General features: G+C 32.0%; 1 protein-coding gene, 1 long non-coding RNA gene and 1 pseudogene across 15 annotated transcripts; 2 read left to right on the forward strand and 1 right to left on the reverse strand.

Moving 5' to 3' along the window:
• Nucleotides 1–147: 147 nt before the first annotated feature.
• LOC145970421 (uncharacterized) lies at nt 148–16,288 on the forward strand. Of its 14 annotated transcripts, none has more exons than XR_014438434.1 (8): nt 161–667; nt 901–1,155; nt 1,284–3,500; nt 3,651–3,779; nt 3,879–4,010; nt 4,104–4,578; nt 4,763–4,869; nt 15,758–16,288. XR_014438434.1 is itself a non-coding variant. In XM_083097225.1 (4 exons), exons 2-4 carry the CDS (start codon nt 926–928, stop codon nt 6,178–6,180), a joined length of 450 nt encoding a protein of 149 aa, XP_082953351.1. In that variant the 5' UTR covers nt 148–667; nt 808–925; the 3' UTR covers nt 6,181–6,295. The 14 variants fall into 14 exon arrangements, 2 of the variants coding, with proteins under 2 accessions (XP_082953351.1, XP_082953349.1); XR_014438435.1 differs by having other exon boundaries at nt 15,763–16,288; XR_014438438.1 differs by lacking the exon at nt 4,104–4,578.
• Nucleotides 1,335–8,130, reverse strand: LOC145970461 (uncharacterized). Its single transcript, XR_014438501.1, has 3 exons — nt 7,383–8,130; nt 6,357–6,460; nt 1,335–6,284 (listed from the first exon to the last, which is right to left on the reverse strand). It is a non-coding gene; the product is annotated as an uncharacterized LOC145970461 (long non-coding RNA).
• A 1,585-nt stretch (nt 16,289–17,873) lies between the features above and the next one.
• LOC145970600 (protein kinase C and casein kinase substrate in neurons protein 1-like) overlaps nt 17,874–27,059 on the forward strand; it is a 39,213-nt pseudogene continuing 30,027 nt past the window's right edge.

Consider the following 27,059-nt stretch of genomic DNA (forward strand, 5'->3'; position numbering starts at 1 on the left):
CTACAATGAGTCGTAAGGGCTCGTTCCCACTGAGCGCGTCACGCGTCGCGTCACCAGCGTGAGCCAATCAAAATATCCCATTGTAATAACATGTTTTCCGTGTTATTCTGGAAACTCAGGCCTTTTTTAGTAGTGAGGGAGGTCTTACTTAGTGTGTCCGTTTTTCGACTAGAGGTCGCAATACGAGCGAGAGAGACAGAGATAGACGGCAGTAGTCGTTCTCTCTCTAACATACGTCTAAATGCGACTTCTAGATCGCAGCGAACCTAGCAGGCAAGCTGTGAACTCCCGAAAAACGGACACACTAAAGGCCGCAGCATACACTTTTACATAACGCATAATGCATAAAGCATAAGGAAATCAACCAATCAGAGTCCTTCATTTCCATCCTCCCTTCTCATTCTGCGGATCTCACATAGTGCACAAAGCATAATGCATAAATAGTCGAAAAATCCGTAAAGATGAAAGGCCGCAGCACACACTTTTGCATAATGCATTATGCATAAAGCATAAGCCATAACGTAATACACAGCAACGCACAAGCTTGTGCATAAGACATAAGGTTTTAACCTCAAAGTTACGACACGGAAAGTGCAAAATTGTGTGAAAAGTGAACTGTGTGGCGTATAAAGTGTAAAATATTTTGTTACTGGAATTATATTTAAAGGTAAATATTTTTTAAATAAAGCAATTAAATTTATTTTAATAAAAAAACACTATATAAATATGTTCCATTAAATATGTTCTACTAAATATGTATTTACATCGTAATTTAATTAAATATATATTTATATTTTTCATTTTTAGGTCTGTTCTCTCTTACACATAATAAGACAGGATCATACATGGATGATAATGAAGATTTTTTAATTTTGTCTCTTTTTTATTTGTGCTTATTAGCATTATTAAAAAAGAGGAAAAAAAGATGGTTGAATCGGAGATGGTGGCGAGACCTATCAATTTAAAACGTCCTTGGTATGGAGATTATGAACATCTATTCCACGAATTAAAATATGATGATCCTGATATGTTTTTTCGATATGTACGAATGACAAAGGAAACTTTCCACCTTTTATTAAATATGACAAAGCCTTTTTTGACGAAAGCAAACAAAAGAGCTTTTAGTCCAGAACAACGATTGGCCATTACTCTGAGGTACTTATTTATTTTGTCATGCAGTATTAAATATAAGAATAAAACAAACATAGCATGATATTATTTTTGCAAATATTTTATGGTAGTATCTTGTTTTATAATATTCATATATTAATTATTTTTTGTAGATTCTTAGCAACTGGAGACCAAATATTGTCCATTGCATTGGCTTTTAGATGTGGAGAGTCAACTGTACGGAACATTATTCATGAAACTTGTTCAGTCATAGTTACCTCCGGGAACTTTTTTTTTTTTTTTTTTTAAGACAGGAAATGCTTTGCGCACTTGGCGGTGAGACCCGAGGGAGGTACTGACCGCCGTCGTGGGGGACTCCCGGTTTGTTCCAACCCACGTGGGATGGGCCGGTTTACCACCCAGTACTGCCCCGAAATGTCAGCACCGGACCCTAAAACCTGTCTATAGCCCCTGGCCGTTGATAGGGATTTACGTCCACCGGGAACCGCTCGCGCATAACATCCAGTGGACAACCCTATAGCCTGGTCTGTGAGGACCCTTCCCGAAGGGAGTCGCCCCCCTTACACACACAACCCTGACTCGAGAGTCTGTAGGGAGAACGGCCGAGCTATTAGCCATTCTCCCCTCGTCCCCAGGGAGACGTGCAATGCGAGTGGGAGCCCTCACTCCCACCCGCTGCTCCCCGGAACGGAAGGCAACCAGCACCTTCCCCAGACATAAACGCCGAAGCGCAGGAACCACGAGGAAACAATAAGGAAACGAGCAACGACAAACCCACCCGAGGGTGGGGAGCACATTTACACATACTAAACGTAACACCTAACATAGGGCACAGATAATCACGCCAACATACGATAAAAGGTACCAACACCAGACTATGGACAGAGGGCGTATCCGAACCAAACAATTCCGGATCTCTCCGGAGAGCATGGCCGCAGCCCCCATAGCTACATTAGACGTCACCAGACAAACTCCATTCAAGGGGACGACGACATGGGCTCCGTAGAGCCCTGCGAGTCAGGAAGGGGCCCGACAGTGTCCTCAGACGCAGCTCGAACCCCGTCCCGACTGCCCTCACCCAATACCGCCGAACTTCCAGGGGTCGACCCTCCATCCGGTCTACCCACCTCCGGGAACTTAGCCGGGCAACTTCGACTTTTTTAATTTTTTTTTTTTTATCGTTTGTCGGTGATTGTTGGCCTAATTTCAACGTTTGTTGGTTTATATTTTTTTCTTAAACAAAAAAAATAAAAATTAGCGTGGTTAGCCGGAAAAATTTCATTTTCGTTCAAAAAGCGGTTAAATCGATACGCAATCATTCGCTGATGATTGTTGGTTTAATTATAACGTTTGTTGGTTCGGTATTTGCCTTAAAAACGAAAAATAATCTCTTTTATTAAGACCGCATTTACAAAACCCTGGCAAAAATGAGACGTTTGTTTAGCGTTTACATGAACGTTTGTGGAAGTTCGTCGAGAGTTTAAAAACGATTAGTAAAGAGTTTGTAGAACAAAAATTGCAACACTGCAGCGTTTAAAAGACGTTTGTACGTTATAGCGTAAACGTAAACGTTTGAAAAGTCTGAGTAAACTCTGTACACGAAGATGTATCAACGTTTACTGAACGTACTCTGAAAAATGTTACCTCAGCATTGCAAAACTTTCATGTAACATTATATAAAGAGTTTGTAGAACAAAAATTGCAACACTGCAGCGTTTGATAAGCATTCAAAACTCAACAGCGTTATGTAAGTGCTCTTACAAAGTTTGAAAAGCATATAAACTCTCAGAAAACCCTCACTCAACAATTGTTAACGCTTTATAAAGTTTCTTATTTTCGCCAGGGAAGTCGTTAGGATCAATCACAGTTGAAGGTTAAACAGTCCTCGAATATGATTGGTTAATTTCTTCCCAATACGTATGTCATTGTTTCTTACGACTTTAGGCTTAAACATCTATATAAACTTGACTGAAGCTTTTCCGCATTCCATTTTCGTATCACATAAGTTTGATACGTATTGTAAATATTGTAAATATATAATTAGGAATAAGTTAAAATTACATATGCGTGGTTCTATAAAAGAAAACAGAGGTTGAAAGGTTTGTATCTTATGTATTTTCTGATATATATTACAATTTCTTATTTAAGTAAAAATGTATATAGCTATTCATTTATATAGCTCATGCTATTTGATTTATAAAGTTGATTTATGTTTATTAGGAGATTATGCTGCTTGGAAATTTATATTTGAAGCTGAGCGTGGCAGAACACTTGACTCAATAGAGATACCCAATAATGTAGACATAACTTTTTGCATCGGAGAAGTGGCATATGTTTGTAGCAGTATGTTTCTTCTTTCCGTCCAATAAGTGAGTACAAAAGTTAGTTTTGCATTAATTAAAATATATTGTTTTCTAATTCTTCTATATGTGATACAATACGCTGATACATAGTGAATTAATACAATTAAGTTATTCTTATATATAATGTTAAATTGTACAATGTTCAATTGTTTTCAGTTGAAAGTTACAGAATTCGAATTTAAAAAAAGAGCACAGCACAATCTTTTTTAAACCATTGAGATAAAAGAAGTATTATATATTCAAGCACATGTTAATGATATGAATGAACAGGAATTATCGCACTATGTAAGTACTTACTTTATAACAAGATATCGCACATTATTAAATTTTATAATTGTATCAAGTCTCTTTATTAATACTTATTTCTCTCTTTTGCTTTTATAGATTAATTTAGATAATGGCCATTTTCTATTCGATCTAAATACTAAAACTGAAACAGATCTTCTAGAACCGAATTATTTTTGCTCGAGTAATCATTTTACTATAGAAGTCTTCTAGATTCTTAGATGCATCAGAGTAAGTTTAAATATTTTATTCATATATTTGTTACACATTAATTGTAAGTAGGAATAATATTTCATATCTAATCTATTACTTTTTATATTATAGGTCACGTACATTTTCCAAATTTTTCGCATTCCATTTTGATACACATACAGATACACCACATGATATACAATATACAAAATTAAATCTTTACATATTTCTATGTATAATAAATTTCCAAATCTGATTTTATCAATAGAAACAATAAGAGATCCCAGAAAACAAATATTGAAGAGTAGAATAACTGCTTTTCAAATAGTAGGATATGATGACATTGATTACGTTTTATTCACATCAATATCTAACATAAATAATCAAATAATGTTTTCTATATTGCTTTATATAGTTATTAGCAACAACATATCTGCACAGTAAAATGATAGAAAAAGAACCGCCTCAATTATCACCTACTATATTGTAGATCAAATTAAGCTGTGGGAAAATGAAAGATTCTTGTTTAGTGAAGGTGTTTTATACAGTCAATTTCTTTCACAAACCGATTTTGAGATTCTTAAAAGATCATGCACTTTCTATGGGAGTATGAAATTAATATTATATTATATATACATATTATATGTACATATATATTATATACATAAATTAATATTTGGGAAAGTGAAAGATAATTATTTTAGAAAGAATATTTTATGAAATATGAATACAGTTTATTACTACAAAATTTTATGACAAATATCACAATTGAGACATATTGTATCTTATAGGAAAGGAACTATGGTAATCGCTAATGCTGATCATGGTGACGTAAGAAAGTTTAAGAAACGATATTCAAAGGGTTCGAGTTAATATTGCGTATTAATAAAATCTAATTGTAAGCATTTTACATACATTATATTGTTTCTTCAGTAGCAATACTTACAAAAAAATATTGTCTCAAAGAAGTGCCTAGAAAAATTGGAAAATAAATTATTTTTATTTTGACATTCTAATAAAATAAGAAAAAAACTTGTTTTAATCAATGCCAAAGCTTTTCTCAGATCGGATTTGATAATATAATTATGATATAACGAATTATAATAAAGTAAATTTTTATATAATATTTATGTAATATTATTGTCTATATTTTTTTATCTACTTCTACGAATCATCACATTTATACAACAAAGAATTATTTAAAATTCGATAATTCATCATAATAAAACTTATTGTAATCTTGTACATCGTATAATAAATAAATGGCATGTTGAAAAAAAAATAAAGCTATTACTCTGGCATTCTTTTAACATTAATTTAACATTAATTTAAATTTTTGTAGCAAATGTAGCACATTAGGCTGGCTCTTTATATAATGTTTTCAATCAATATTTGTATGATGGACAAAAATAATTAAACATATATTTACAGTACTAACATTCAATATTGCAAATGATGAAATTAGACATGCAATTAAAGTGCAAACTGATAATCCTTTATACATATATTAGATATTCAAGAAAATGTAATTAAATTCAACCATAATTAGTTAAAATGTAATGTTTCGCAACTTTTGACCATATTATATCGAGAATATTGAGAAATTATTGCGAATAAAATAGAAGAATATTAAGTAATGCAGTATTACTCGTCATAGTTTTATGTAAAAATAAAAAGTGTTAGACGAGTCGCGCAAAAGCCGTCCACACTTTTTAAGGAAGACGTCGAGAGAAAGAAACTTTCTTCTTTTTTTTCTCATTCGAGCGGTTTCCAGGCTTCAGCCAAGTTTATATAGATGTTTAAGTTTGATTGCGTATCGATTTAACCGCTTTTTGAACGAAAATGAAATTTTTCCGGCTAACTTCACGCTAATTTTTTTTTTGTTTAAAAAAAAAATATAAACCAACAAACGTTGAAATTAGGCCAACAATCACCGACAAACGACCAACAAACGATTAAAAAAAAAAATTAAAAAAGTCGAAGTTGCCCGGCTAAGTTCCCGGAGGTGTCATAGTCAAGGTATTACAACTGATTTACCTTCGTTTACCAACAGAAGAAGAATGGAAAAATATTTGTACTGGTTTTCTGGAAAATTGGAATTTCCCTCACTGTGTTGTGGCTTTCGACGGAAAGCATGTGGAGATACAAGTTCCGCCAAATTCCGGGAGCTTATTTTACAACTACAAAAAAACACATAGCATTGTGTTGATGGCTGCATGTGATTACAAATATATGTTTACACTAGTTGATATTGGCTCGTATGGTGGCAATAGTGATGGTGGTATTTTTACCTCTTCTAACATTCATTTGGCACTGCAAGAAAAAACATTAAATCTTCTCAAAGGGATTCCAAATCTTCCTGAAAGTAACGTTAAAATGCCATACTTTTTTCTTGGAGATAGTGGTTTCCCAATAAGTCCTACTATGATCTTCTTAATTGAAGATGATATGAATGTTCAACAGTTTGAAGAGTAATTGGAGAAAATAATCTGTATAAGATATAAAATAAAAATTACTGGATTAATCATTACTATAAAATCTAGTTTTAATTATGTGCGCAATATTATGAAGCCTTCAAACTAGTATTTTTTTAGTAATATTGTTATTATCAAAATGTCATCGAAAAAACCTGAATATTCGATTGTTCTCAAAAATTTTACATTCAAATACAAAAATTCTTGCCCGATTATTTAAAAAAATTTTATACTTATTCACAATTTATCTTTATATATAGGGCGATCCTGAAAAACGTTATGTCTTTAAAATGACGTATTCCTGACACCATTCTAAGACAATTTTTCCTTTACCAAAATTTGATTTGAAGCGTAGTTTTTGAATTATGAGCAAAAATAGTTAGTAAATCACGCGTCGGGTACAGAAGGCAGGCAGGAGCGGCGCGGCGTGCCGCGAGCGCGGGCGCAGCTGACCGCCCGACGGGTGATTATCACCGCATGAGTCGCTAACTATTTTATCTTATAACATAAAATTATGTTTTAAATAAAATTTTGGTAAAGAAGAAAATGTCTTAGAATTACGTCAGAAATACGTGTTCCTTAAAATAACGTTATTTTAATCATGAAAAGTTGTTCCGGATCGCCGGCCGTCCGACGTTGCAATCAGCTGATTGTTACACGCGATATGAGTATGGCGGAGTGTGTACGTAAGAGAGAGAGAGAGAGAGAGAGAGAGAGAGAGAGAGAGAGAGATAGAGTGAGGGAGGGAGAGAGGGAGGGTAGGAGGGACAGACATTCATACACACGCACGCACTTTTTTCTCGCTCTCTTTCTCTCTTTTACGCAACACTCATACACTCTCTCATTCGGTCTCTCACTCACACTCTTTCGGTCACTCACTCACGCTCTTTCGGTCACTCACTCACTCACTCACCTGCTTACTCACTTGCTCACTCACCTTGTAGCAGCGTAGCGAATCTTCATGCTATGTATTGTTGTTATCTGCTGCACGGTTATGATTGCTAGAGATGCGCGAAACAAAATATGTTTAAAATGCACTGCATTCGTATCTACACAATGTTCGACCCCTTCTCCTCCTCCTTTATTCTTAATATCTGTACTGCAAGGAAATACCTCGTCCATTTATTTCGATTCAACCGCAACTTTGTCGACTAACACGACTCGCATTCCAATTACGAAAATTATCATCGGACTCACGCGAAAATCTCCATTGTATGCTTGGTAAATAATTTTCGAGCTTCCCGAGAATTGGCCATGCGCCAGCAAATTTTTAATCTTCTCCCGTTCGTGTCCCCGATCGATCGCGATTAGTACGGATAGAACAATGCATTGCAACGTTTCGCAGAGAGATGCATAAATATCTAGAAACAGACTCGATGGGTTTCAATAGTTGCACGTCTGAATAATTTACTTTATCGTTTGTAAAGATTGTTAACGATCAAAAATATAGTAAAAAAATTATACATATTGTGTCACGATTATAATTATTATAGCTAAAATGCTCGTAATTATTATTTTAAAAAATATTGCACGAACAATTTATGAGAAAATATATATTTCCCAAGTTTTTCGGAAAAGTCAATGTGATTGCAGAAAAGCTCGTGTCGACAACGATAAAGCGCATAAAGGGATGTTTGTGACATTTGCCACAGTCTGTTCCTACCGAAGCGCGAAATGACGCCGACGTTTCTACTAATCCAATGAACAAAGCGTGGCACGACCTACATTTGAGACTCGATTTTCAAGTTCAAAATAGCGAGTGCAAACTTGTTGTTCGCTACTATAAGTACATAAATACAGCTATCATTTCGATCAGATATATCGATTAAATAAAAGACGCACCATACTGATAAGATTCAAGATCAAGATCCCAACTTTCGACGTAGTTTTGACTTATTGTTAGTTAATACTTTAATCTCTCTCACTTTATAAGTTAACATTTAAATAACGGTCACATTTTTTTTGTTCTCTGACGTGTAACATTAAAATATATCGATTAAAATATACCAGAGCGGCAGAAAAAGTCCACAAAGATCGATCTGTTTTCATTGATTTTACATTTTCTTAATTCAAGTTGCCCTACTTAAAATAACCATAAGTTGTTTAATTAATGGGACTCGTATTAACCTAGATCTTGGACGTAAATTTGCGGATGTAATTGTGTAAACTGTAATATTAGGTATCGTTGGTCAAGCTGTCGTTGTCCTGCCAACGGGCAGCCCATCGTCGTTATGATTCACTGTCGGTTGCAGACATCCTTCATCGTCCTGAAACCACGTCACGGGCCGGATCGTTATCTCCGCATGGAGCATCGCAATTGTTTCACGTTCGATTATTGGAAAATGTGATACTGGGCGCGCACCAATGAAGCAAAACTGTTTAATTAGCCATCTGGTTATAATGACTAAATGAGATCGCGGCGGTTTTACATTTTCATAGAAATTAATTTTGGAATCGTATAAAACGTCTCGAAGCAAAAAAAAATTTAAAGTTGAATTATTTAATTCGTTACCTCGTTATAACGGTCAATTAAATATATAGGCTGAAACTTGGGGGAGGACCTTTTAATTATTAAAACTGGAAATGAACGGAATGTATCGCGCGAACATGTGAATGAACGTTCCGCTTGACATTGTCGAGACGATTTAAAAACATGAATTATTTCATTCGCTACGATAATGGTACAGTTCCACTTCGATTTAACGCTAATTTTAAAAGAGTGTGACTAAGCAAAACCTGTATTCGTCACTTTACTATGATTTGATTATGCAAACGCGCAATGCACTTCGCGATTGCGATTTAAGAAGCTAATAAATCATTGAATCAACCAACGAAGCAAGTGAAAAAAATGTAAAATATCTTTATTTCCGATGCTCAATGCGAAACTGATGACTTTCTATCTGATGACTAGCATTCGTCCTTGTCTAACGTCAACTTACTTATTGCCATTGCTAGATAAATGACCAGTCGCGAGAGACTAATCACGAATTTATGACGATTTGATCAGTCAAACATCCAATCACAGCCAAAGAAATCGATATACTATATATGTTATTTTATGTCACAATAGTATAAGATTTTATGAAACGGAATAAAAAACGTATAACATCTTCATTCGCGATTGTTGACCGGTAGTTTGTTCAGTTCAAAGACATCATCGTGGTTACAAGAAGAGACTCAGACCACACGTAATATATGTGTATACTTTGAATAACATATATCGCGGTTGAAACGTCGCCAAAAGAGCTTTATTTCTCTGAACACATAATCGTATCTCTTTTCAAAGCATCCTAAACAGTCAGCCAGTCTCGAGAATCAATCGAGGACTTTGCACTGGAAACTAATTTGCAGTGGAGTTCGCGATAGAAAACTGCGCTTCTCGAAGTTTGCAAGCCAGCAAATCGTTGAAATCGACAATCTCATTTGAAACAAGATGCGAGACGTGAAAGATATTTTAGAAAGATATATTAATATGAAAATAATTTTTATATCAAAATATGTCGATGAGAATGATTTCTCTCGCACATACACACAATCGCAATCTTTTTTCTTTATAATTCCAATCCAGTTTAAATCTAGAATAGGAATTATTTTTGATGTCGAATATTGGTTGGATAAATAAAAGTAACAAACATCATTAATAAAATTCGTCGAAAAATTATACAGAATTATTTAGGAAGATAATAACGAGATTTTTTTATATAAATAAGGCAAATGCAGCAGTTGTAGCAATAGATTAGAATAAATTAAATTCATGTATCAAAGATGATACAAAGCCTCATTCCCGAAGACACTTCGCGCGTATAACTCTGTCTATATATGTATTCTTTCGTTGCAATCCGCCGTAAACGACGTTTGCCTTGTCTAACGTTGCTTATATATAAGGCCATTTATATTTCCTTAACTGCCATCTCCTCGGCATTGTCCTCGAAACACGCCATGGCACAAATTCCCATTCCGAGGTTTCTATTGGCCTCTCAGCTTCTGATCGTTGAGCGAACATTTACATTTTAATTCTCTTAGATAAATGCAAATCAACGATTTTATTTTTTACAACAAAGTTACCTCTGGACTTGTGCATTGTCATCTTTCAACTAACGTAACAGAAAACGTTATTTTTTATTATCGTCCAGATAGATGTATGAAATTTTAATTAGCTTTTATGAAAATAATTCTTTATATAAAAAAGAGTAAAACTTTATCAGACGAATTGACAAAATTTCGAGGAAGTAATATTTTTACATTTTTTTCTATCGTATAGACAGCGATGTGAATTCTATTACCAGTAATTTTGAAACGAATGTAGGCATCGTTATTAAAGAAACTCTCAGTCGAAACGATAACTGCAACGCGATGACTCAAGCGTGACCACATCGGAGAACATGTCATTTGCCTGGATACATCGATGATCTGACTCTTATACGCAAGAATATCATTGTTATTACAGTGCGTCCGCGTGGCACATAGCTATTTATAAAACTATTCCGACATCATATTATTACATCGGATCAATAATAATCAATAATTACGTTGATCACTTAGGAATTGTAATCTTTAAACGATACCCGAAGCGAGAATGTCGCGTTGATATGCAATGATATTAATAATTGTAACCTGGCAAATCTCGCTATAAATGTATTAATAGCAGTGATGTAAATACAAGTCGAAGACGCGTGAAATTTGTAGGGTATCAGTTAAACTCGATAATAATCAGATCAAATATATATGATCAAGCGATATCCAAAGCAACCTCTCAATATAATAAAATATCTCTGCTTTCAAAAATATATGATTAATGCAATATTAACATATGTATATAATTTATGTAATTAATTGTTTTTTATGTGATATATCCGAGGGGTCAATCACCACTCAGAAAATGTACAGTGGTTGTCATTTTTGGCACAATACGTTTTATACAATACATTTTATTGCTAACATTGCTATTGTATTGCTTTTGTTAATAATGCTTTTGTATTTTTGGTATTCCTATTATTATTTTATTGTCAATATTAGCAGTACTGCCGCAGAAATAAAAAGTGTTTCTAATGCATATTACTTTTTGTCTTATATTGCTAATATTATTTCAATTCATATTTTTCTAAAACATGAATTTCCTAAAATTATATTTACTGTACTGCAGCAATATATTCCTGATGAAATGTACAATGATTGCCAGTGGTTGACCCCTCGAATATATCTTTTGTACATCGAGCATTGGATGAGGATAAAAATGTTATTGTAACACACATTCGATAATCATCAACCGTTATAAAATAACTCCGTTGCATTTTATAACAGTTACAAAGTGAGCCGAAATATAATGAACTCTATATATCCGAGACGCAACGTTAATTAAAATTATCATAACGAGGCTCTACTGTATCTTGTTCTACTTTTAAACTAGAGCGGCCGAAAATTTAATTAATGGAGAACCATGCCCGGAAAGAATAATTAATCGGTATCTTTATGATAAATAGTATTGTTATAATAACAACTGTCAAAAATAAAATATTTGGCTCATATAAATCACGTTCGACGAAGAAGCCCCAACGTAATCGTTCATTGATGTTACATATATAGAGTTTCATTGATATTTATGTATCGATAAATATAAAGAAGGGATGTATATAAATAATTTCTATAAAGAATTGCGCCATATATAATGCCCGTGCTATTTAGAGATTGTAAAGAGCGTCCTCTCATCGCTACATACGGTTAGTCACGTTTATATTTATTTACGGTATGACCTTTTATCTTATCGAGACACTTTTTTTCTCTTTTTTTTTTGTGCATGCTCGGTCACGAGACACGCTGATACTTTATCCAGAGCAGATGATGTCATCTGCAACCGAAATATTTCACAAAAACGCAATCACAGCGCAAAGTTCGTTTACCGAATGTTTGAAATTATTCGCGATTTCCATAGAAATGATTGCTCATCTGATCATCGAATAATGAATTTAACAAATTTTGACATATTGCGAAAATAATTTGAAATATAAACATTAATATAGATTTAATAATTTTTCATTGATCATTAAACATTAAACTTTTCATTGAACTATATAAGAGATTTTCATTTTTTTTTTTTTTTCAAAATTTTAGATATCGTTTACTGTACTATAATCTTTAAGCAACTGTTAACTGTAGAATATTCTTTAAGAAAAACTGTATTTTTATTTTAATGTTTTAATATTTTATATAAAGTATATTATATAATTTATTATATGAGAACTAATTAATTAATTACATTTGTGTTTTCCTACATATTTATATATTTTTATTATATTATTATATTATATATTTTTATATATTATATTTTCATTGTACTTTCTTAATATTTTATTATTTTAAATAAAAAATATTATTTCAAAAAAATAACCAATGAGGAATGGAATTAATTTAGAAAAAGGAATTAAAGGATAGAATTGAGAAAATTAATAAAAAGATATGTAATGAAGGAAGAAAAGTTATGTTTCATTAATATTTCAACCACGTATAATGCACGTGCAGTTTTGCATCCCCGTAATGATGCATATATGAAACCTATGCAACTTTTAACAAGCGTGCACGTTCAAGGAGATACTCGGGAAGATATTATGTAGCATGTGTAAGATGCACCAGACACCCTTGCGACCGATAATAGTGACGTAACAAAACGAAGACGTAATGATTCAGCATATCGCTCTCTTCTACGCGCGTCAGCGCAAAAGCAGGTCGTTCCACCATTTATCAAACAGTTCTTGTTAACTCGACATTTTTACTATTCAATTCACGAAAAGATTAATACAAGTATAAGCATGCAAAACAAACTGTACATCGCTAAAAATACGTAACAATATAATTTTCTATGGAATTGTTGAAAATTCTATTTATTTCTAAGGGAAAAAATATTCGTTTTGAGGAAAAATTTTTGTGAAAAAAATTTTCCTGATCTCTTAATGATCCAATGCACATGATTTTAACGATAATGCACGATTACGATTATAAATTTAGAATTAAAGAGAGAGATGAACTAAATAAAATATAAGTGGCTACCATGGCATGGTCTTGTTATTTATAAAAATGTAAACAGCCCATTTTATGGCATCTGCACACGCAGCATTTTCCAACATTAGCATACTTTTGAAATGTCAACTGCACACACATTATCGCAATATCGCATATTCACACAATTCAGCATATTTTTTTTAAAGATTGAAGTTTATTCTATTTAACAAAAGGCTACTTGTACATTCGATGTGGCATAATTTGTACTACCAAAATATAAAGTTGTAGATTTTGTACCTTCGCCGATTATTCAAAAACTACCCCCGATCCTCATCAGTCTCAAGAGTAAAGTACTCGTTCCCATTAGCAGAATCAATCGCTACTTGCGCATTCGACGTGGCATAATTTGTACTATCAAAATATAGAGTTTTAGATTTTGTACCCTCGCCGATTATTCAAAAACTACCCCCGACCCTCATCAGTCTCAAAAGTAAAGTACTCGTTTCCATTATCAGAATCAATCGCTACTTGTACATTCGATGTGGCATAATTTGTATTATCAAAATATAAATATACTTATTCGATATTTTATATACAGAATCATAAAAAAGAATAAGTTTTATTGCTGAATGTAATATTAAAAAAGAACAATACGGTATAAAAATTGAAACTTTATATTTATTGCTGAGACTGATGAGAGGGTAGTTTTTGAATAATCGGCGAGGGTACAAAATCTAAAACTTTATATTTTGATAGTACAAATTATGCTACGTCGAATGTGCAAGTAGCGATTGATTCTGCTAATGGGAACGAGTACTTTACTCTTGAGACTGATAGGGCTAAATTCAATTGGGGGTTGTTTGAAGCAGAAGGGATGAATATATTAAATCTTTTTTGATGGTACAAATTAGTACAAATTCAGTCTAGTGTATTTCTGTACTTGATTTTCTTTTTTTCTTTTTTTTTTTATTGTGGTCCTGCTGGCTTAATATTTAAGGTGGCAGTGTTATGGTTTTTTTCGAAATTGCACAGGTTACAAAATTATTATTAATGGTACAAATTAGTACAAATTCAGTCCGTTATATTTCTGTACTTGATTTTCTTTTTTTCTTTTTTTTTATTGTGGTCCTGCTGGCTTAATATTAAGGTGGCAGTATCACAGTTTTTTTCAAAATTGCACAAGGTACAAAATTATTATTAGTGGTACAAATTAATACAAAATAGGTACTAAATAGTTTGATAGGTTTGATTTGATTTTGCTTATTTGGTTCTGTTGGCTTAACAGAGGTCCAAAAATTAAAGTCCGCTCCGGGGGCCTTGATGCGACCTTCCGCTCAATCTTTCGAGCTGGTCGATCATTCCCATGGGCTGGCTTGGCGGCATTCCTCGGCCCACGCCTCTTTACTCTCCTTCGTCATCTTCGTGTGATCTTCCTCTTTCTCTCCCTCTTTTTCTTTCTACAAGACTCCAAAAGTTCTTGTAGCTTATACATTATTTGTATGAATTCTGTTATAATAATTAATATATGAAATGCTGCATACATTGCGTAATTTTATATATAATCTTATTTTATTTATATATAGGATTATTAACACATCTGGTTTTATATGAGAAATGTTTGATTTTTGATAGAAATTTAAAAGAACATGCACAATTTCTTTAGTTACTCTAGTAAATACTTGAAAATACTATTAGAAAGATACGTAGTCTATTTAAAGGATACTATGTCTGTATATTTGAAAAACATAAATGCGAGTCTATGTAAATGATTGTGTGTGTGTATATATGTATTACGAGACAATTGAGAAATATATCATTCTCATAAGCATTCGCATTAAAATCTATGCAAATTAGTCTGGAGAACCATTAAACCTCTCGTCCACTGTTTCTTGCGCAGTGCCCATAATTCTCCGTAAATATTCATTAAATCAAAGCACTCTAGAATAATTCAAGAGAAATGACGATTTATATTATCTAGTCCAATAAAATTAATGTTAATCTTTAACCAAATAACAAGCAATATCGAATTGGCCGCAGAAATTAATTAAACAAATACATAAATTCGCGATTTTGAATGATATTAATGGATATAAATTATAGTGAAGTTGATTTAATATTTGTGACAAACAGGAATTTAATTATTAGTTAAGAAGAATAACAATAAAGTTTGTTTATCGAATTTTATTAGTCCTCTTATAATTATACAATTAATTTTCGTTAAGATTAATATTTATTATACGATCGTCCAATTTAGATCAAAAGTTAATTCTTACTCTATTGAATGATGATACTCTACTTTATTTTTATGTTTTCATTAAGTAAAGCACGAGAGGATGAGCTCAGAAACGAAGAAAAGACAACGGGTTTCAACCTTTTTCTCTTTTCTCTGTAAAAAAGTACCTAATGCACGGAACAACGGATCTCATACGTCCCTAGATTTCATTCTCATCGACTTTCACCGGAGAACTTTGGCTCAGCAAGGACGTTTCTTGACGTACAACTCACGAATACTTCAGTATCCACAAACGACTATTGTCTCATTATTAAACGTCGCTATCTGTTTCCTTTTTCATTCATTTACATGTGATCCCATAGCATGTGGCATTGTTCTTGCGTTTTCCAAAGAAGACAGTTTAACACATTTGTATAACAAGAACATTTTCAACAGGAATGCGTGTTTAAGAATAAGAATCTTGATGGCTACATCTAAGTTTATTTACAATAAGTGCAGATTTACACATATATTTCTTGTATCTTATATTAATAATTTTTTACAGTCCAATATCTTTTTATAATTCATGTAAGAATTGAAATATTGAAAATAAAAATATTACACAAAATTTAAAAAAAGGGAAATAAATTATAAATTTGGTTATCAAATTAAAATTATATACATACCAAATTAAAAATACATAAAATGTGAAGAACCTACGATGAGAATATTCATCTGATTTTTATACTTTTCCCCAGGAGATGTATTTCCTTGGACCGAACTGAAATGTTTCCCTAATTTATACTGTTAGAACGTAACAAGCGGTGCCAATATTGTTGGCCGTAAAACATCATCAGGCGATTCCGTAACCGTTGATGACCAAAATCGGAGAATGCAGGCTGGATGTGCACTGCATTTGCATATGAACGAGTATCGACGCGACTAGTCCCGGCGAGCTATCGCATCTAATTGTTAGTTTGCTTGACCCAATCGAGAATCGCCGCACGCGCAGCATCGCACAGACACAATTTTCATTCTCTCTGTTGCGTGCCATCTAACAATAAAATCGCACTCTAAGAGTCTCGAGGTACTTAAGGAGAGTAATTCTTCTCTCTCGATTCGAGTTTTATTCAACGCTCGTTACTCGAGAAATAGGACAATTTTAAAGTTTATATCTTGACATTTAACATTAAATATATTATCTTAGAATTCTATTTTATATTATTTTAATTTTATCTCCTTTTTAATTGAAAATAAGATTATAGGTACCGTGGAAAATAAATATGTTAAATAACGCACATACATTTTATTGATTAATAAATATTGATATAAAAAAAATATAAAAAATAAATATAAAGAAAAATTCATATAAAATCTTTCGAGGTGTTTTAAAGTTATTCTTAAGGGGGGAATTTGCAAATATTATGCATACTCGCATTGCGACGTGTCAGCACATATCTCGTCGCGCAGATTTGTGATGGCTTCGCAAATTGGGCCAATCGATGATCCAAACCGAGCCGTAATCCAATAACTCTGCCATACCCGTTCTAGCAAATATTCAACATTCCTGCATAGAAACGACTACCATGTCTGTTGCAGCTCGTAAATTCTTTCGTCGATAAACCGGAGAACCTGCAATTTCTTAGTATATAAAACAAATTGAGAAAAACAAGTTGCTATGTGCAGCGACAGATACATATAGGAAGAAATCATGGACAGAGATAAATTAGTTATCTTAAATTATTTTTGCAAATATTATATGTATATAATTGGAAGATGTTAGAAGATATAAAATTAGAACATGTTATTAGAAGATAACATATAATTATTATTATTTTAAAAACGAAGTCGTGTAAAAAACTGACATTAAGTAGATTAAAATTTAAATCTTTAAAGCAGAAAGAGAGAGAGAGAGAGAGTATATACATATATATATTTGCAACGAATTCCTATGTTTCCCTGATCTAGGAGAGATATTGTTTAAATAAATAATCAAGTAAATGCTCAAATATCATACGCTACATAATATTACGCGACTAGTAACATCAGTAGCTTTTTAATTTCCGAATTTTTAAATAATTAATTCCATTAATCTTCAAATGAATTTTTTGAAGATTTGGGCTTTATTTTTTTATCAAATAAGCTCTATGTAGTATATTTTATTTGCCTATTTGCTTATTTGCACAGAATAATAATGACTGTAATTTACTAAAAAGAACTTTTTAATTTTACGAAATTGAAAACTGTTAGTATAGAAGAATCTAAAAGTCAATACGGGCACAAAATTCTGCGCATTATGAAGAGATAACATTTTTTCTTTTTATCGCTGTCTCTCTGACCGTCTATTATCCTTTCATTTTCAGGTAAAGAGAATTTCTCGACTTAGGCTAAGATGTCACATCACAGCGACGACAACATGCTGATAGCGACGTCAGATTCCTTCTGGGAGCCGGGTAACTACAAGCGGACGACGAGGAGGATCGAGGATGGTCATAAACTCTGCGACAGTTTGATAGCGTTGGTCCAGGAAAGGGCAGAGATTGAAAAAAGCTATGCCAAGGCGCTCAAGAACTGGTCTAAGAATTGGAACGACAAGATCGAGAAAGGACCCGAATATGGTACAACTGAGGCAGCATGGAAAGGTGTTCTGGTAGAATCCGACAGACTTTGTGATCTTCACCTCAGGGTCAAAGAGAACCTCTGTAACGACATCGTCCAGCAAGTCAAGACGTGGCAGAAAGACACGTATCACAAGGTACGAGTAGTTGCGTCACTGATTCCCCCTTAAATACACAGAAATTTGGAGTCACGTACAAGGTTTTCATCTTTCTCCTAAAAACTTAGGTGATAAGATCGCTAGATTAGTACTTTTACTTTTTTTTTGAACGATATATTTTTTTTAAATAAAATAATTGATGTAAAAATTCAACTTCAACTCAAAATTTTTGACATTTTGCTTTTTATACATTTTTGAAATATACAAATTAAAATTTATTTCTAGATGATAAATTTATTCTTGTTACAATATCTTTGTCCATTATAATCAATTTTATGGATGGAAGATTTAATGTCTATTATTCTCGATGATTCCTTCTATATCAATTTTTGTAATAGTACTTGCACGCAATAGTAATATTAACTGATATTGCACGGGCTTGGTTCTATGATTGCAGTCGATGATGACCCTGAAGAAGCGCAAGGAAATGGAAGATGCGTTCAAGAAGGCACAGAAGTCATGGGCGAAACTCCTACAGAAGGTTGAGGAAGCAAAGTCGGAGTATCACAACAGTTGCAAGACCGAACGAACCGCGGCGAACATGGAGAGGAACGCCTCGGTGGACAGTTCTCTCTCGTCGGACCAGGTGAGCAATCCACGTCACAATCCATTGTATATCCCGCATATCTCGCGCACACATATTACGTCACTTGTCACTCTCGTAACGTTTTATTAACGATCGCGGCGCAACCAGTAGTACCATGTATTACTATAATAGAAGTCACTTCGTCATCACGTTCGCTTTTAAAAGGCGAAACAAAATTAAGTCACGTTATACAAATATAATTCGCGAATTTACTCTTCTCATAAAATAATATATTTATAATACTCGTATTTTAAAATTCTCGTGGCAAGTTTTGCTCGATATTTTATCAAATATATTTTCAAAATTGTTGCTTAATTAGATAAGAATTCTCGAAGATAACCATAAATAGAAGTGCGATAATATTTAAAGCGATAATTATAATGGTGATAAGTTTGTTGTATGAATATTCCAATTCGTGAACATATACATACATACTGCGCACGTTTATTACTTCAATCTACAACAATACGTATTTTACATTATTATAACATCCACGAATTAAAATAATCTCACGATAATTCTTCTCTTCGTATTCTTAATAGTATATCCTTTTCAAAACAATGAAACAATCGAGTTATATAGATGTGCACAATGTATATATTTGACATCATATGTTCGCGTTATAGTCTCTTGGCATCTCAATCACGCGTATTACACATGGTCTTACGTACGGTAGATACAGTTGTTCTTTAGCGAGTATTATTTGCAGATGGCCCGAGGCTCTGAAAACGTACGTTTTACACCTTGTGTGTATTCCTAAGAATTCTTGCATGCGCTATATTCTATCTCTCTCTTGTTCCATTATTGCTTCTCTCGAACGTCTCGCAGTGAGCTACCCACTAAACATGAAATATATATGCAATGTTTCAAAATGCTTCATATAGATTTCAAATGAGACGTTTCATGTCTATGTTTATAATATAATTCATAAGTGTCACAACTAAAATGTTTCATAGTCAGAAATATTTCAAATGAAATATCGCAGTTGATATGTATCTGAAATATTCCAAAATTATATTTCATGTATATTTACAAATGATGTAATTCATAAGTGTTACAATTGAAACATTTTATTTTTGCTTATTTCAGAAATATTTCAAATAAGATATTTCAATTGATACGTTTCGGAAATATTCCAAAATTATGTTTCATGTATATTTACAAATGATGTAATTCATAAGTGTTACAATTGAAACATTTTATTTTTGCTTATTTCAGAAATATTTCAAATAAGATATTTCAATTGATACGTTTCGGAAATATTCCAAAATTATGTTTCATTTATCTTTACAAATGATATAACTCATGAGTGCTACAATTGAAACATTTTATTATTGCTTATCCCGGGAAAAAAAAGTCCATGTCTATTTATATAAAAAAAATTAAAATTATATACCGTCTTATATAATTATATATAATATCACATATGATTTTATCAGAGCATACGTTTTTGTATATGCTTAGATATGATGTCCATCTCTGACCATTTCTGATCATAAAAAATGATATTAGATAACTCACGTCATTTTGTACAATCAGACATAGTCAGATATTGATATCATATCTAAGCATGTATAAAACTAAAGCAAAAGTTAGTTTCATGTATGCTTTGATATAAATCATATATGATATTACATATAATCATTTAATATTATATATGATTTTACCTTTTTTTACATAGACAAATATAATTTTTCCTAAAAATTATATCTTGCATTATATATTTAATTAATTAAAAGTCCTCTTTATAAGTCCTCTTAATAAATATTCTTAATAAATAAGAATATATTCTTAATGAATAAGAATATATTCTTAATTTGCGACTTCTACGCCGCAACTCGATTTTCGTGTGCGCGACATGTTTCTTCATTTGCCGCTACGCGGCGACACCACTCTTCCCTAACAACACACATGTCCAAAAGATGTCCAGAGGTCATCGAGAGGACATCCAGAGGACATAAAATATCCTTTGGCTGTCCTCAGTAGGTATACAAGGCGGGTTCTAACGCAGGTCCTCTCAGGGGGGGTGAGGCGCGAGGGGATCTCAGCGGCGCGGTGGAATGACGTCACGCGGGACGGAGGGGATTTCGTAGGCGCGGGGGCTGCGGGGCGGGGCGGGGGACGCTTGTGTTGGATGTTTTATGACAAGTATAAACAATCATAAACCGATTGATAAACAGCGGTATTTGAAGAGGATTGGGTCTTCGGGCCTAACCCAAAATCATTTTCCCCCTTTTTTTTTTATTTTATTTTATCTTATTTTTTTAATGAAGAATTGTAATGTATCAGCACTGATGTTCGACTGCTTTGTACCCTTGCCGCGCGTGTGAGAGAGAACGATAATATCGCGTACGAGAGAGAACGATAGCGAGACTTCTAATTAATGCGAGAGCACGCAAAGGATTGGAGCGCAAGGAAAAGGCGTGTAAATAATTGCAATTTTTTTGAAATATAAATTTATTTAAAAATGTGTATGAGTATTACAAATTGTGTGTGTGTGTGTGTGTGTGTGTGTGTGTGTGTGTACTTAATATTAAAATTTAAAAATTAATAAAATATAGGGAAAGAAAATAAAATGATGAATATAAAATAATGCGGACGGTGCGCCGGGCTGTAAGGGGGAGGCAGCTCCTGAAACAGGAAAAACGCTACATTAATTTTATCTTAATTAAAATAAAAAAAATAAAAAAAACTAATTTAAAAATTTTAAAAAGAAATATGTACCTTAGCCCCCTGGAACTGCAGAGCCGTACCAGTATTCCAGTAACCGTCTTCTTCTTTCCTCTCCCAGTCTTCTTTGTATTTCCCGTATTCTCTCCTCTTCGATTATTCTGTTCTCTTCGTATCTTATAACCGATAGTTCGCAGATTTCGTCAAATAGGGACTCCATCCCGAAGAGCAGCCGCAGATTAAAAATGTCGAGATATCTCCACGATCCATTTACATCATTATCCTGGCGACTCTCCGGGGTGTCGCCCCATTCCTCCGCGAGATCGTGTAGCGCGTTCCAGCGCTCCGCCCGCACGTTGCGTCGATGCTGTATGTTGATGAACCCGGGAATTTTGACATCATCGGGGTACTATAAAATAATATATATTAAAAATCCACATACACATACGCACAATTGTTTTCACAAAAACACTACCTACCTTCCAGACAAATACCACTTTTAGTATCACAGAAAATAAGAGCTCTACAAAACTCCTCTTCCAAAATGAAAAATGAAAAATAGAATCCATTTTATTTGCAGCGTAAGAAATAATCACACACACACACACACACACACACACACACACACACACACACACACACGGAAAAAGAAATACCACGGTTAAACTCGCTGACGCTCTCTTTTCGGACAATACACGACTGAGATTGAAATCGAATGTTACTCTCCGCTGTAGGAATTATAAAGATCTCAAAACTGGAAGGGTTACACTAGTGTACGAATATTTTTTACACCCACTGTATATATTAACCATTCATGATCCTTTCATAGTCTTTTTCTACGCTCGGTATAAACAATATGAACAGTATTCCTATGAAGAGAAATGGATCTTGGAACCTTCCTTCTTTTTATGTTTTCTGTTTATGATACCAATATTCGACTGCTTTACACCCTTGCCGCGCGTGTGAGAGAGAACGCGTACAAGAGAGAACGATAGCGAGACTTATAATTAATGCGAGAGCACGCAAAGGATTGGAGCGCAAGGGAAAGGCGTGTAAATAATTGCAATTTTTTTTGTTACAATTAAAAATATATAATTTATTTAAATGTGTGAGTTTAATAAAAAAAGTATACAATATAAAAGAAAAAATAATATATAAAATAGGCCGTCGGGCTATGTGGGGAAGCCGTTTCTGAAAACAGAAGAAAACATATGCATTTCATTAGTTTAAATTATTTAATAATTTATTTTAAGATACTTTTGATATATAATAAATTAAAAGATACTTACAATGTTATCCATGACTCATCTATTTTAATTTGTGCAAATAGGGCACATGTTGCAGGGCAATATTTGATTCAAACATTTTTTTTTGCACCATTTGCATGACATATTATCCATATTGCTACAACCTATGGTTCTATGTTCCCGAACAGAACTAGTTTCTTCAAACTGATACGGGTCTTCTAGAAAGCATTCGGTACAATATTTCGATCCATTTTCCATATAGTAATAAGAAATGCAACATATCTTTGTTGCTTCGTTTAATGTTATTATTTCAGGTATGCTTAAATTTCGCTGTTCTTTTGTAACTTTTCATCAAGAATATCGTCACTATTGACACTATCGTAATCACTGTCCTTCGCCAAGGGTTCTATTTCTATATTATTGAACTTGTAAATTTCTATTTCCCTTTTTAATAATAAATTGCAGATTATAATTTAAACATTAATTGCATACATGTGCTATGATAATTACGTTCAGATTATTTTCTAATGCAAAGTATATAAAATGTTTTATCAAATATACTACAATGATCAAATTGTGTATGTGTAGGTGACAGAACAAGAATTAATAGACTTAGTGGCAAATAACATGATGATGATCAATACAAACTTCATGCTGAAGTGATATTTCTGAATGCTTTTCCACGTACAAATTCAGGAAAGAATTAAAAGTTATGGCTAAGAAATTAATTTCAGAGCAAAAGGATAAATTATATTTTTTATAATTATTATAATATTGAATTATAATTTAATATTTTCCATATAACTGTGGGTATATATAAAACTTAAACATATATTGTTAGAAATTTCTTTCAAGTTATTAATAAATCATACACATTTAAAGACAATGGAAAATGGAATGTATATGTATATATAAATATATACACATATAAATAAAATTAATAAAATCTACATATGCACGTCTATTTTCAAATCTTTTTCCTTTATGTATTTTTTTTTTATAATATAAATGTATATCTCTTCTATACGAAATGATAATTATAATGATCAGTTTTATTATCGAGAAATATATGTTATGCCATTGATTCTTATTTTCATTTAAATTTAAAATAAAAGCGTTCTTATAATTCAAATGTAACTTCATTTTAATATTTCAGAGTAATAATGTTGATCATGTTTCATACGAATCGTTATGGTATAAGAAGTATTTTTACAGAAAGACTTAATATATGTTGCATTGCGATGTTAGCAGCTTATATCCGTAACTGTACCATGCATACTACCGATTCTTTCAATTAATTACTATGCTTCTGTAAGTTATACTGGGATACCTGAGATAATTTTGGCGATATACATAATTTAACATATTTCTAACCATTTCTCTTTGCAACAAAAACACAATGCAAAAATTCCTAGTAAATAATAGTTGCTGTTTTCGAATTATAAATATTATTATTTGTATATTTTAAAACAAATAAATTTCTGTTTGCAGAAATATTTGTTACTTAAATTAAACTATAAAATTAAAAATCATTTATGTATTGGGAAAAATAATTAGTTAATTAATCTATATATGTTCAAAAACTATATAAAAATCCTAATTTAACTATAATAAATTTTGTCGAAATATATTTGTTGAATATGTATAAATCTTTGTTTCATTAAATTGCAATTCTCTCTATATCTACAATTAATATATCTTAAATTCATATTTGATCAAAAATAAATGCACATAGGCGAAAGTGAAAGTAAAATAAGTAACATAAAATTAAAACATATAAGTAGATAAAAATAATATAATATATAATATAAGAACGACCAGAAATGTAAAACTTACTGCTCGCATATGTGTTAAATTAAAATTAAAATTTGAATGGTGTAGACTTCATTGCCGGAGCGTTTAGAATTAAATAAAATGAATCCATTATATATAAACTCAAGCTACAAATTTTATTTATCTGTTTTGATAATTCCTCATATATTTTGCGAATCTTTATTAATTTTTTTGTAATATTGCATAAATAAATAAAAAAAAAATAAGATAAGATAGCAAAAATGAAAAGAAGAAGTAGAGATATAGTAGATAGAAAGGCAAAAAAATTAAGAAAGGAATTCTGCGGATCTATTAAGAATTTTTAATAACTAAATGTGTATTCTTTTACACTGCATTTAAGTACAGTGTATTAAATAAAAAATTGATAGCATTCGATCGATTTGCATTTCGATTTCGTTGAAAAATTAGTTTCCATTTTTTTTTTATATGTTCCGCTTTATTATATGATGGGCATTAACCATAAGTTTTATAAGCAAAAAAGAGAATATGAAAATCAATAATCTATCTCTTTAGCACATACATGTATAAATTTTGTCTTGAAATAAAAAAGTTCCATATTTATATCAGTCACGTAATATTTTTAAGGAAATCACAAAAATTAATGAAATATAATCAAGCAATTATTGAATATGTCATATTGAAGTGTATACTAATATCATATTCAAAAAATTACATAATTATAAAAAATATATAATAATGAATAATAAATCTTTTATTAAAAATAATTTATAGGCAAAGAAATTTAATTAAAATCATAAAATGCCGGAAAAATTATTACGCTATCCGAATCGTTATGTGGAATATGTAGTTTAGGCAAATACGCTTATTGTTTGACAGAATAGAATGTTGGAATGCGCAGCAATTTCTTTCTAATTAGTTTTTATCTTCTTGCGTTTTACAAAAAAGTATCGTATATATTACTTCAATTTTCTCTCTCTTTTGTTTGATATATTTATTCAAATCTTATCTTCTTAACAATACAAACAATCACATCTTCTCTCTTAAGCATATAATAAAAGTAGAGGTAATATATTTCTACTGTATGGTACAGTAACTTTATGGAATAATATCTTCCAGTACGTTGATAATAGGACATCGTCAGTATTCACTATAGTGGTTACTACATAATATTGTACCAGTGAGTATAATTTTTAGCATATTAAGTGTATTCATTCGTTACAAAAACTTTTTACAAGCAGTATACAACTAAAAAAAGAAAAGCAAGTCAACATTGTTGTCGACGTGTAAATAGGAACGAGTGATATTTGGTTTTCTCAAGATGCCTCGATTACTAAGGAATTATTCAAAACTTTTTGTTTTGGAGAAACTGAAATAAGGAATGAAATAAGGAATCGTGTTAAGAATGGAATGAAATATACAGCTCAGACTTGATAAACGGTTTTTTATTTTTAATTTAGACGCACGCTTCTATTTAAAACCTATGCAATTTAAATATAATATATTTTTGAATGTTATTAAAGATCGTAAACCTACATTGTATATTTAATATCTTAACAATAAAATATGCATTTTTTAAATTTGTATGATTATATAAAACTATTTTAAAAAATTATGAATTTTAATTTGTTAGTTTTATAATTTTATTAAAAAATTATTATCATAATATGAAATATGTGACAGTGTCTAAACACTATACTTTCTATGCACTAATTTTAAAATCGTAACAATGCTTCAAATTATGCTTTTTACCAATTATATCCCAATCACTCTTGATTTAATTTTAAGCTATGCAATACTCATTTAAAAGAAGATTCATTTTATTTTAATGAAAATGTATATTATATCCACTTCACTAATTTAATTTTCGTTTAATTAATTGAGACGACCAAAATAAAATTTATTTAGTGCAATTATTTAGGGTACAGTGCTATTAATCGCTAAATCGATTTTTAATTGAATTCAATGTTTCATACCTAGGATCTAAAATTCAAATATTTCCGGCAAAATGGATGATTCAAAGATAAATGCAAAAACAAATATAATCTTATATAATATTTAAATAGCAAACTATACTGTCAATATGAAGTGAGATATGCACAGAGCATTAAAGATATGAGATGCAAATGTACTAGGTTTATAAAAATTTTATAATTAATTAAAAAAATAAACGTCTATTATTTTTAGAATTTTACTGTGGAAAATAATGTTTATGGCTGTCGAACGGCTATCGAACGGGTCAGAAACGACTGTGAACGAGGCTACGGACTACCAACAGGGCCAAGGACGGCAACAAACGGGTCAAGAACGTCTATCGAACTCCAACGAACGGGCCAGGA

Source organism: Camponotus vicinus, unplaced genomic scaffold (genome assembly GCF_025532165.1).
Source record: "Camponotus vicinus isolate PSW18456_S1 unplaced genomic scaffold, iyCamVici1.0 SCAF_4, whole genome shotgun sequence".
NCBI lineage: Eukaryota > Metazoa > Arthropoda > Insecta > Hymenoptera > Formicidae > Camponotus > Camponotus vicinus.

Coding starts and splice junctions, on each gene's coding strand:
- LOC145970421 (XM_083097225.1), top strand. CDS start 926: ATGGTTGAATCGGAGATGGTGGCGAGACCTATCAATTTAAAACGTCCT. Junction 1,156..1,283: donor CGATTGGCCATTACTCTGAG/GTACTTATTTAT, acceptor TATTTTTTGTAG/ATTCTTAGCAACTGGAGACC. Junction 1,348..6,024: donor TTAGATGTGGAGAGTCAACT/GTACGGAACATT, acceptor GTTTACCAACAG/AAGAAGAATGGAAAAATATT.